This window comes from Leptonotus elevatus, chromosome 1 (assembly GCF_054856555.1).
Source record: "Leptonotus elevatus isolate MCC_2025b chromosome 1, RoL_Lele_1.0, whole genome shotgun sequence".
NCBI classification, from domain to species: Eukaryota; Metazoa; Chordata; class Actinopteri; order Syngnathiformes; family Syngnathidae; genus Leptonotus; species Leptonotus elevatus.
This window is the reverse complement of record NC_141239.1, coordinates 42,234,074-42,247,072: the sequence shown is the minus strand read 5'-3', so window position 1 is coordinate 42,247,072 and position 12,999 is coordinate 42,234,074. Positions and strand designations below refer to the sequence as shown.

The 12,999-nt window shown below is 41.0% G+C and overlaps 1 protein-coding gene across 2 annotated transcripts in view; it reads left to right on the top strand.

Moving 5' to 3' along the window:
• The window catches only part of LOC147182265 (LIM and SH3 domain protein 1-like), a 32,701-nt gene that overhangs the window by 9,245 nt on the left and 10,457 nt on the right, over window positions 1–12,999 (top strand). For both annotated transcript variants that reach the window (XM_086059687.1, XM_086059679.1), the window contains exons 2-3: window positions 3,880–3,974; window positions 11,494–11,578. In XM_086059687.1, coding sequence (XP_085915813.1) covers window positions 3,880–3,974; window positions 11,494–11,578 — 180 coding nt within the window. The remainder of the gene's footprint in view (window positions 1–3,879; window positions 3,975–11,493; window positions 11,579–12,999) is intronic.

Genomic DNA, 12,999 nt, shown 5'->3' with positions numbered 1-12,999 from the left:
TACAGTTTCTACAAAATTATCAAACTGAAATTTATTTCTGAAAAATTAATCTCATAGCTATGTGAGTAACAACCAAATGAATAATACAGAGCAAACTTGTAATTACAGTCGGGGTTCCTTTTAAAAGCAATCCCGAACCACATTTGCAGTCATTCAACCAAGGGGAACAAACTGTAGTTTTGTCACTCCGGCTTTTTACAACTTGACAGCAGCTTTATTTATTGCCAGCTGTGCAGTGTACTTGTGGACCGCTTGTGTCCTCCATGCTAGTCATTCTGAAGCTCCTTTCTTTGCTTTGTGAGAAAACAATGACCAAGAGGCTCTGCCCTTCCTTCTCTCCTTCGTCCTCTCTTTGCTCTCCTCCTCATCCACCCTTCCTTCCTGTGCCGATGCCGTGCACAATGTCGCTCCCTTCCTGGTCTTCTCTCTCGCCTTCCTTGTTTTACCCTCCCTTCCTCTTGCTCTTTCCCCCATGTTTCCTTCCTTGTCTTGCCATTTCTCCCTGTCCTCCATTCCTCTCAGACCGAAGAACGGGCTCAGTGCCAGAGGAGAAAGGGAAAAGGGAGGAGAGAGGTTGTCTTGGGTGTTGAACGGGTGGGACGGGTTACTGGCTTCAACTCTTAAGGAACTCATGACTGCGACGTGTCCAAAAGTTGTTTCAGGATTTCACACTGTCACACCAAATGTGAAAACACATACTTTGCCCAGAAAAAAAAAAATCTCAAAACAGTACCTAACAATATTAATAATAATAATAATAATAATAATATTTGATTTGAACTACTGTTGAAATCTAGGCAGTTTTCTTGTTGATGAAACTCGTTCTAATTCGTAGTCGGCTATTTTTTACACCCGAGTTTGACTTGCTTACATCAACTCTCAAGGTGATTGGTGCTTGTTTAATAAAACAAAGTCAGGGCAATTGACTGACTACAATAATGGTATCAGCCTTTACTTGCTTTCAAAAGAGTGTGTATTAAAGGCCATTTAAGCGCAGCTTGTGTGCTTGTTAAAACTGAGTTATAGAACTAGCTGCGACAATAAATCGAATAACTTAAATAACTCGTATACAAAAAGGTCAAAGCAAAATATCTGCCTTTGCAGGTATAATTTTCCTATATAGACTAATTACTATTAGTGCAGTCGCACACACCACTGCATGTAGAATTAAGGCTTGATGGCTACTACTACGTAAAATAAAGTGTCCCATGTTTGGGTTCATTTCACATGTTCGCAAGATAAAGTCCAAAGTGTACCACATTAGCACGTCTGCCATTGTCAACACAAGGTAACATTGTTAGTTCATTTAATAAATAGCCTACCATCGCAAGTTGGATGGTATATTAGTGACCTGCAAATGGTCATGGGTACACAGCTACTGGTGTTTTAGCAAATGTTAAGACAAACACGTTAAAAAGCACAAGTGGCCGATAGCCACAAAAAACACTTGATACTCTTATTCGCTGACGACCATGTCCTTCACTAGGCTAGGCCCTCCTTTTAAAGCCATACACAGTCACAGATACTACAGTAGAGCGAGGATGGGGACCACAAGTGTACAAAAATAGCTGCACCATACAAGCTAGTTATTGTCTTTAAAGGTGCAATGTGCAGTTTAATAAAGGTAGTGTTAAAGCTTTTTCTACATCATGCATGCTCCACTAATGCCCAAATGAGTACAAAGAGCCCTGACTGTTTAACTCTGACTGCACCTATCAGCTTTTATCTTCCCTTTATAGTAGAGTGTGCGGACCCTGCACACTCCACAGTTTCTTTGGAGAGGGGAGGCGTGGGGTTTTTCTTACCTTATTTGAAGTTATGTCTTCCTTTGTCAACTGTGGCTGTCGCTTTAAGATCGTATACATACTCACATGCACACAATAAACAAGCCTGACACCGATTATGCAGTTACACTTTGGGCCAGAGGTGGCAGTCGTGAGCAAAAAAGTGACAAACTCCACAAAGATCCTTTAATAATGCAAAATGGATTTTTGTCCAATGACTCAATAGGATAATCGGTACATTATTTTAGTCTATAAATCTTGTTTTCATTGTGATATTAAAAGTAAATTGTCAGTGTGGACCTCCTAGGTTTGTCATTAAACAGTAGCGATGTCATATTGTAGCTAGCCATTGAAAAGCATTTGCAATGGTTCCTCATTTCATGGCAGTACTTTCATACAAGGCTCTGCAGGTACGAATGGCACCCGGTAAACCAAACATAGAGAAATACGTGGTTACGTGACACATGAAGGCACACTTTTTCATTTGTTTTATATTTATGTAATTGTGACTTAACCAACGTGTTGGTGCTCGACTACAACGCGTACAAATTAGGATTAGGTTGCTCCCATACGAACGGAATTTAATAGTAAATGGATATTGCTTGTCTAGGTGTTGTGGATCTTGGCTTGTTTTAAGAAAAACAAAGCTGACTGGGATGTGGTGATATTTTTAATGCTATGTTCAGACCAAACCGAAAATATTGCGACGCTACGCTGGTCTTGCGCGTGTTTGTTCGCGGGCTTCTCAATGGAATTTGTTTCACTCAGCACACCAACAGAGGAAGAGGGGAGGGAGGGATTTCTGCTTCGGTAGGTGGTGCTAGCTTTTAACATTGCTAGCTTGCTTCACACTTCGACAATTAAACAAACTCACCAGATAAGCCGTCCTCCACGCTTCTTCTTCCAAGCAATCTCCTTTTTGGCCGGCCCAGGTACACATAGATCGCCGTGTCGTACAGCTCCGGGGGCCTGCAAATTGCGACGATCAAGATAACTTCTATTGCTATGCAACACGTTCTGCGCACAACCGCTTCCTGTGTTTTGTCTGCTGTGTGACGTATTTGGTGACGTGGACTATCTCAACTCCTATTGGCTGTCGCAGACGCAGACGAAATGGGCGAAGTAGCGAAATGCAAAAAAGCCTCCCCCGCTGTTGGTCTGACAGTCATGGCGGCCTCATTAAAACACGTCTTCATTGGTTCCTTTGAACAGTCACAATCATCGAGTGGATTTAGGATGTCATCGGAAGCGACAACATTTTTGGTATCTCATTTGAGAGTGTTTTAAGTTTGTGTGTTATAATTTTCTAACGATGTGGTTCGCTTGTACACTAAGTCACATGTGTAGAGCACATATACATCTCAATTCACCTTTTCCACTAGTAGAAGAGTCGATGTTAAAAGGTTAATCCAAAATGGCCTGTACAGTTAATAGAATCATTGGGAAGAATTATTTCTATGATTTCCACCAGTGCCGATTTAAAATACAAGCAAAATTGGACATTAAGCAGTATTTTAGAATGTGTTCCGTTGTACCATATTGTCAAGTTTGATATTGATGCCACCTACCGAAAGAGGATATGTCCAAATGTTGTTGTTTTTTATCCAAAGCCCTGAACAATTATAAAAACAAAAGTAATCCAATTTGGGGATGCATTGGAGAGCAGCAATATGATTTTAGCATAAGTGTGCATTGCTGTTGAAATTCTCTGGTGTTTACACCGCTTAACCCTGTTACGGCCGGCATTTTGATATTAATTTGTAGGGCAGCGCAAGTGTGGCGGAAGATTTTAATTAGCAGCGACCTGGCAAATACTTGGTGTTCACAATCCTACTAATCTGAGCAGTGCGTCAAGTTTAGAAGGATAAATATACATACGAGGCACATATTTGTGTTGCTTTGAGAGCAACCAGCCCTGCCCTAAGCGGCTATAAACAGCCACCATGCAATTTGCTTGCAAATAGTTTGACATTTTCTGTCCTTCTTTGTCTCTATAAACAGCCTGTGAACTCCATCTAGAATTAGCCTTTTGTCTCCTGTCCTGTTTGTAAATGTTCCCTATTTATTGACATGTTGTTTGTTTATCTCCCTACAGTACTGGCATTCGAGATGCTTCCGCTGCGAGACCTGCAATATGTCTCTAAACATGAAGAATTACAAAGGTTTTGCGAAGAGACCATACTGCAATGCGTAAGTTGTCTTAAAGAGTTTAAATGTTTTTGTGTGTTTCATTACCCCAACGTAGGCCCCTCTTTCCCTCCCTCCCTCCTGCCTTGTTTATCCGGGACTCTGCTATCACTCCCTCCCTGACAGAAAAGGTCCTGTAATATGCGGTGTGGGAAAGTGCCTCCCTCCCTGGTGAAAGGAATGGACGGGTTTGGTGGGGCTAGGCGGGAGGGAGAATCAACAAAGGAAATTCCTAAAGTTCCTCTCAAGTGACACAGGAGGACACGGCGCTAACTAGCTTGTTCACTCATGCTGCAACACACTAAATCCCCCTTGTGGAATCTGCGGAATCTCTCCTCAGAATCAGAATGATGTTCCCCTCTCTGCGAATGTGATTTATTTTATTCAACAGACATTATGCGGTCAGCGACATGAATTAGAATTAAGATGTCACGATAGAGCCGTCGCTCTAGTTTCGTGGAAACTGCGGTACAACTCGAGCTAATAATCAGCCGTTATTACAGGATTTGGTACGGAGTTATTTTGCGCCAGAGCTCAAATTGAACAACATCCGTATTTCCTTTTTCAGCTCCATCATTTATTTTCCTGCGCGAGGACATTCATATTTGGCTTCTTTTTGTCCAACTTTCCCTGTTAACGTATTTATGCCCTCTTGAGTATTTGTTCCTGATGTAAACAACAAGGATTTATGAAACATTTAAAGGGAAAATATTGACGTTTTAGTATCCCTGTATTCAAATGGTTGGGTCGCTGATATTTTATTTCACACATGTACTACAAAGTAAATCAATTCTTAACTGCCTTTTCCCCAAATATGTCTGTAAGCAAGTCGTTCTTTATTTGCATAATTACGCTCTCACGCAAAGTTGTAACCTGGAGCTCGGTTGAAGATCCACGGCCACTTTCAAGCCTTAGCTAACTCGCCCTGTCTGAAACTCACGGAAACACATCATGTTCAAGCCAAAAGTTAAACTACGCTGCATTGAACATTGTTGGATGCACAGACTCTTAGCTTAGAGTGGTGCCTTGAAATACCAGTTACATTTGTTTTGTGACCATGCTCATATCTCAAAACAGTGGTTCCCAACTTTTTTGTCTTGTGTACTCCGTAGACCATTTTGTCATAGCCTGAGTACTCCCTCACTCAAATGTGTTTATTTTCCATAGTTTGAACGTAACAGAAGTGATTACTAAATGAAAATCATTTTAATTTTGTCTTCTAAATTTGATCATTCATATTTATAATCTCCTAATAACCCGTGAAATATCAAGGTACAGCCTGAGGTAAACCTCTCAATATATGAGTTATGGACTCAAATAAAAAGCAATAAGTGAACCGCAAAGTAGCGGGGGACCACTGTATTTTTACCCCGTTTTTTTTCTGCGCACTCACGGCTGACAACAAGGCGCTCTAAAGCGGCCCACACCAGCGGACTATCAGAGGGGCAGATGCATTTTCAAAGTGTAGATCAAGTTAGGAAGCTAACTGTACATCACAAGCGTGCTGGTGCAAACAAAAACACTCAGGTTCTGATATAGCGGGAGAGGGGCGACTCATTCCGGGGGACGGGGGCCGGGGGCCGGGGCCCACCTGCGTCTTAGGGGACCGTTTTAGCCGCGGCCGATAAATCAGGAAAACTGAAATGGTGAAAAACAGTTTCACACTATCTCCACAACTGGCTGCTTTCCAAGTCCCACTCCCCCAATCATTGGACATTTTCAGTAATCGTCTTTAATAATGTATCATGTTTGCAGAAACAAATCTTTAAATTAACTTTACAGAGTTTATAAGTGTGCGTGAAAAACAAAAGATGACTTGTAAATAATTAGTGTGCTGGGTAGCCCATATTTCCTGATTCATGGTTCTTCATAAAACACCACTCAAAAGTCAGTAGTACCCCGCCCGGCACAATGTTGCCGTCTGTACTCACAACCTCGCATGACGAAGCTTGTAACAGACCAGCGCATGTTTGGACTGCCTGTTTGCACAGGCGTGGTACAGATGCTGCTAATGGTGTTAACAATGACGCCGTTCTCTTGTGCTCACATCTGTTCATGGGCCTGATGCTAAGACATTGGCACAAGCACGCAGCAGCATCTCAGTGGTAATCCATGTGCTTTTTGCAATTGCTGCACTATAAAGTATTCTCTTTTATTAGTGTTATTAAGTTTTTGTTTTAAATTGTACTATTTATGTACCACTTAACTGAATTCCACAAAACTTCACAGAGGATGGGACAAAGGGTGGGGATCCCTTGCCAGCTCATGATTTTTTTTCTCCTTTTTACAATTTAGGGATTCAATTATGGATCAATGCGCGCCAACTCTTTTTGCGCACATATTACTTGTTCCATTCCTATGGTAGCGACGTTCCAAATTTGCACATACGTTGGAACGCGGCATCGTAGTTTGGCAGCCACTGCTAACTGCACAAGAATGTTTCTCAGTATTATTCACGACCACCTAATTTGTGTTTTTCCTGATACATCTGTCATTCTCACCACTCTTCCATCTCAGTTATTGATCTATCTACTTTGATTTGTCTTACTATGTGACCACTTACAGTCTAATTTTGAATGAATGAAATTATTTCGAACATCTATAAAAAGAAAAAACAAAAGGTACTTGGAAAAAATAAAAATAAACGTTTTTTGGTGGACCACACTTTGGGAAATGCATATCTCTGTGCACTCTTTTGTATTTATCTTGGAAAAAAACAACAACTTCTTATATGTCATGCATGTTGACACGATAGACGCCATTGTATGACCTGGCTCAGGTTATAAACTTTTTTTTTTCTTCTATTATTCCCCCTGTCAGTCAAACTCGGAAGGCGAATACAGTAGCACCTAGTGCTATTTATTTATTTATTTTATAGCTTCTCCTTTTACATTTTGTGCGCCTCTTCCACTCGTGTTCTCTGGCGCCAGCAGGAGCCAGACCCTTCACGGCGTGTTTATTTGGCCTCTTCCCGTTTGTTTAAAACAGTCCACTTGAGCGTAAACATCACTTGTACCATTGAGCCTTCGCTGAAGAATGATTTCTATTGCTCTTGTATTCTGCATCTTAAGCAGTGTGCAGGCATACAGATACCATCTTAACTGATTTTTTTTTTTTTTAAATATGCAAGACCCGTATGTGACTAGAAAAGTCAAATATGCGCTCTTACTGCTCTTATGGTATGGGGTGTACTCCAGATAACAATATAGAGTATACCACACACTCTCATACAGTATCTACAGTACACCATTAGTTGCCAATCTCATGTCCCAAACCAGATGTCTGTTGTAGTACTGACTTATGAGAGGCAGCGCGAATCCTCAGGGGATCTCGAATGCCAGAAAATACAACAAAGAAAGAAAACAAACTAGTACAACAGTAAAAGTACATGTTTGTTTGTTTGTTTGTTTGTTTTGTTGTTGTTTTTTAGAAAATGAGTAGCTCCGCTTTGAGGTAACATCAGAGCGGAAACGAGTAGATGTTAGCCATGCTGCTTAGCTGGTCTGCCCCGATAGCGAGTCTATGGTATTTATTTCAGCAGTTGTAGAAACGCTAACTGTCGTCGTTGAAGCTGATAAACCTCATATTCCTAATAACAGAATAAACATGTAATATCGATGTCGACCCCATAAATATTCATACAAAAATGCTACTATATTTATTATATTTTTAAATAATCAAATACTTGTCTGTTGGCATATCGTTACAGCCCACTACTTACGATTGTTGATTGTTTTTCTGAGCACTCTCAATACACCACACACCACAACGTAATCATTCAGAGACATCCGGTAATCAGTCCGTTGCAGACTTTGAGGGGAAGGCAAGCAAAATGCTCAACTGTGTTGGTACAGTATTGCCTGTTTGTACGAACCCCGCTTTAGTGATTCATTTTGAAAGTGCTGTGTAATTTTTCCCTGTGGATCCTTTGCTGATTAGACATGATATCCAAAAGGGGATGCTCTGAGATTTACGTTAGGGGGATGCGGAATGCACGTGGGAAAATTTCTTACGTAGAGAAATGTCTTCAGATGTCCCATAACAGGTTTAGGAGAGCTGTTTCTTAAAATGTTACCCTTTGCTGTTTCCAGGCCTTCCGTTGAATACTGTGTCTCCTGGTCCCACCAGTATGTCATCATCTTCAGCAGCATGTGTGTGCGTGTGTCCACGTGTGCGTAGAATAGCCACCTCAACACACACACACACGCAACCTTTACCCCCTGAACTGCCTTATTGGCACTCACCATTTGTGCATTTGAATGTGTGAATCATTATTAGGTTGCGCAGTCTGACCGACAGATGAGCGTGCTCGTGACTCACCCTCACCATAACGTACGCATGGTTGAGTGTGTACACAATACACATGCGCACAAACGCACTCTTTTTCAGTCCCTCAACTACCATCATTTTACATGCTCCATTTTTGTGAGTGTGTAGCAGTTTAATGGCCCTTTTAGTACAAGGACAATTTGCCAAAGACATCAGCGATGACAGGAAACGTTGTCAAGAACCACTGGGTAAGACCGCACTTAGTGACGAGGTTTTCATGCAGTCAATATTCGGGTTAAGGTCAAAATTCCGGTTTCTGAAACAATCAAGGTAACACGTTTACATGCATGGTGGAAAGAGTTACTCTCGTTTACATGCTCATTTGTGCTCGATTGGAATAACCCGTTCGGAACGCCGACGCACGAACAACGTAATTATGTAAATAACGCCATTTCCGCTTTTAACTTGCTATACGTTCAATAAAAGATATATTTGTCACTCACCACGCTAAATAATTAGTCGGGTTTCCTCCTCGCTCCGGAAGTGTGATTCTTTGCTGCAAGCGTCATGTTTTTTGCCAACGACTTGAGTATTTCCGGTGGGTTACACGCTAAAAGCACAGACTTATATACGTGTATTTACTGTATGTGTATATAGGCACAAGCCGTGGCATTTTCGCCGTAGAGACACAAAATAACGTGAAAACGCAGTGGAGAAATCAATGCATTCTAGGGAGGCTCCTTTAGCAAATAGGACGGAGCTGCGCATACAAGTTGTGACTACATAGACCAAGATTCCTTGCGAATCAAATCCGCGAAGAAGAAAAGAAGACAAAGAAGGAAGTAGCGAGCTTGCGCACAGCGAGCAACATTGCCCCGATCGATCAAGATATTCCGAATGCGTTTATATGAGCAAGAATTCCAGTTATGAAAGGAGTAACCCAGGGCTCTTATTCGGGTTTTGCGCTGTTTACATGGCCTTACAAAACCCAAATATTGCCAATATTCGGGTTTTGAAAGGGTTATTGCCTGCATGTAAACGTCGCCACTCACTCAGCTTCACCGAAACGCCTCTTTTGATATAGTGTGCGGATTCATGCATGTGGTGCACACGCCGCCAAACACGAATAACTAAGCTAACTGTCATAATTCATTAACCATATTTATTTTCTGAACATCTATTTGGAAGCTCAGAATAAATGTTAAGATCAAATGAAATGTAATTAGTAAATGCATGTTGTTAACTAGCCAACTTTAGGGGGAAATGGCTAAATTCATGCATCAAATATTACCAGACACTCCATGGTGTAAATGCTTGGTGGGCTGGATTAGTGAGTACATCAGGCTGCATGTGGCCCATGGTCTACCCCTTGTATAAATATATGTATCACACAAAATGGTACCCCCACATTCAGCAACACAAGCTCTCAGGATCAACAACTTACTGCGTCATTTTCAACCTTTTACATGGATGCGTTTAGTCTTCTAGTGCTCAGGGGATTTTATCACAGCTTCAAATGCCAATTCTCCTGTTCACTCAAGTATGTTTTCCATTTTAGAGCATTTTCTGTAAAAATAAATAAATAGATCGGCGTGAGCCTTCATCGTAGCAGGATTACAGGGGATTTTATTTTTTAACGTGTTGTCAAGGAAACTGTAAACAAGCGGCTTAAATGGGCTACCCACCGCTGATGCTGTCAGTGAGACCATATATTCGAGGTCGCCCAAAACCCTGAGGCATGCTGGGAGTTGCAATCAGTTGAGTTTGTGGTGACCATATGTACACATGACTGGACTGCACTGAGTTGCCATTTTAAAGTGATGATTTTGGAGGTACAGTACAAGATTTTGGTTAGATATCAAGTGTTTTTTCATTGCAGTTTGCGAGTCAAAATGAGCATTGTACTATTAAAGCCTTTTTTTTTTGTATATAATGCCTTTACGTTTTTGGTACAAGAAATGCTAAGTTTAAATTTATATTTTCTTTAGAAATTGCCCTACTGAAAATCTTTCAAGACAATAAAATGCAGTTTGCTGCTATGCACAATGTGAATATAGGAATTTGAAACTGTTGATCATTTTTTAAAAGGAAACCAATTGTTTGTAACTTGTTTATTATAAAGTGAAATGTGTTAAAGCAAAAAAATGTATACATTTTTTTTTTAAATACGTGATTATTCTGTAGGATGTTCAGTAGGCAACTCAAATACTAAAATATTTAATAGCTTCAGCCCTACATTCAACCTCCCTTGTCATATTGACGTATTTTTATTGTTTATTAAAACCTTAAAATGTCGAGCCTTGTATGTATATATGTGTTTGTATAACACCAAAACATTTAAACATCTATTGTAAGACTTAAGATTAATATACAGTATTGCTTGTGTTTTTGAAGCACACAACAAAAGCACCTTAAAAATAAATATTGACTTGTATTGCAATATTCAGTTGAATTGACAATATGGGGGTGGGCAGCAGCAGCCATCTGCCTATTGTCCCCTTCCAGTGTGAGATACCTATTTGGTACACACATAACAAACAGGTGACATTAGCCACTTCCTCATTGTAACAGTACATGGTTAGATAGACAAAACACATTTGTTAACATTAGCATTCCCCGTTGCTAAGCCTTTGATGCAGAGTCTGCGGTATTAAACTCCACAATCTCCACTTTACAGCAGCACTCAGTTTTTGTGCTTCCCTTAGTCTCCTTAGGGATAAAATACAGCATACTAAGAATTAACTACTGGAGACGTTATTCTTATTTCTGATTATTCACCATTATTGTTTCGCAATGGCGTCTCCTTTTGACTTGCATTCACTGCGGCGTGTTCGTACTGTGAGGTAGAAAAGAAGCTTTTAAATCTAAGAACCATTCATAAAGTCTTGTCACATGCTGTTCCTCTTCCTGCTACATCCCCCATGAATATGTGCCTGTGTCTGTGTTCCCCGTCTTTTTTTCCACACACCTGCTTTGGCTCTCTTCCAGTACGCTGCAACCTTGAGGCTCCCGTTACCCCAAACACACGCAGTCAGACGCCTCACTTCCTCTTTCTCTGGCTACCGTGGCTCCCCAGACGCCACATTGTGTGTTATGCACACATGCCTTCTGTCTTCGGGGGCTCCTAACTCAACTTTAGGGCCACTGTGAATACCACATGGGCCGCAGTTTTGAGAGGCGCACAGGCTGCTCGCCGTTGAGGTGTTGCGCGTGTGTTGTGAGTGCTCATTTGGCGTGCGTGTGTGTTTTGCAGACACTACCCCAGGGCAAACTTCACCTGCGTGGCTGACACTCCAGAGAACATCCGTCTCAAACAGCAGAGCAAGATGCAGAGCCAGGTGAGGCTGGGTCAATCTCCAGCTGTGGAGAGCACACACACTTAATACACCCATAGACTTTATTGATAAAGTCCCACTTGAGTTAACCCTCAAAAGACTGCTTTACGATCAAGCGTGCTGAAGACTACCACAGTCCGTGAAACTGATTCTCAACGCCGACTTTGTGTCCTTAAAACAAACGCTTCAGCCCGGCTTGACGGATTAGTCGTCAGCAGCCATATTTACACAGCTTATGTCCACACGTTTGAGCCGCGCAACTACATCTCGCCATTTTAATAGTGATACTATAACCAATCTTTCCATCCCGACTGAAATTCATGTGTTGTAATAAAAGGGCGTTGAAATGACCCAGCAAATTCTTGCTCCCACTTTGGCTGTCTGCTGAACATATCAAATCGAAAGGGGCTTGCAAAAGAGGTGTTTTGTTTGTTTTATTTCAGTGTTTGTATCACACAGTGCAGATTACATGTTGGAGCGGGCATTTGGAGTATTGGGGTGAAGAGCACAATAGCTGTCTGAGTGACAGATGGTGTTTTTATTTATGCATCCTCATTGCACACCAACAAGCAAAGAGTGAACCCTCACTATTTACGGGATTTAGGGACCAAGCCCCTGACATTGGTGCATGTTGCCAAAGTGCAATGTAAAAATACAAATTACTGCTCTTTTATCATCCTGTTATTTTTTGGGATTCAGATTTAAATGCATGTACAGTGGTCCCTCACTACTACGCGGTTTACTTATTGCGGATTCACTCTATCGTGGATTTTTATTTGGGCCAAATTATGCTGCTATTTTTGTGCTTTTTTGTAATATTTGGATATATTTTTAATAATAAATACTGGATGTTCCTGCGCGTTTTGGCCTCCGGGGGGCAGTGTGGTGCCATGCATCCATGGTGTACACACTTGACAAAGAAAAAAGAAGAAAGTTGCGATTGAATTCTATTAAAATAACTTGTTTTTCACAAATTGGGTAGAATTTGTGCCTTTGTGTAGTGTTATCATACCTGTGGGTACCGTACAGGCCATAAGTTTAGACACACTTTCTTATTCAATGCATTTACTTTATTCTCATGACTGGTTACTTCACCGAGGGCATCAAAACTATGTATGAACCAATGTTGCGTTATGTATTTAACAAAAAAAAAAAAAAGGTGAAATAACTGACAACATGTTTTATATGATAGATTCTTCAAAATAGCCATCCTTTTGCTCTAGTTGTATGTGTTTCCACAGCATTTGTGTGGGGATATTCGTTATATGAAGGACTATTACTCCTGAAGCTGATGCTAACTTCCTGTTAGCATTTGAATTGGATCCTCTGTTCACTTGCATTAGCGCTAGCCTCGCAATGTGTTAAAGACGAAGCATGTTTTGTGTTTAAATACACACTATATGGTATTCTCCTTATCATATGTT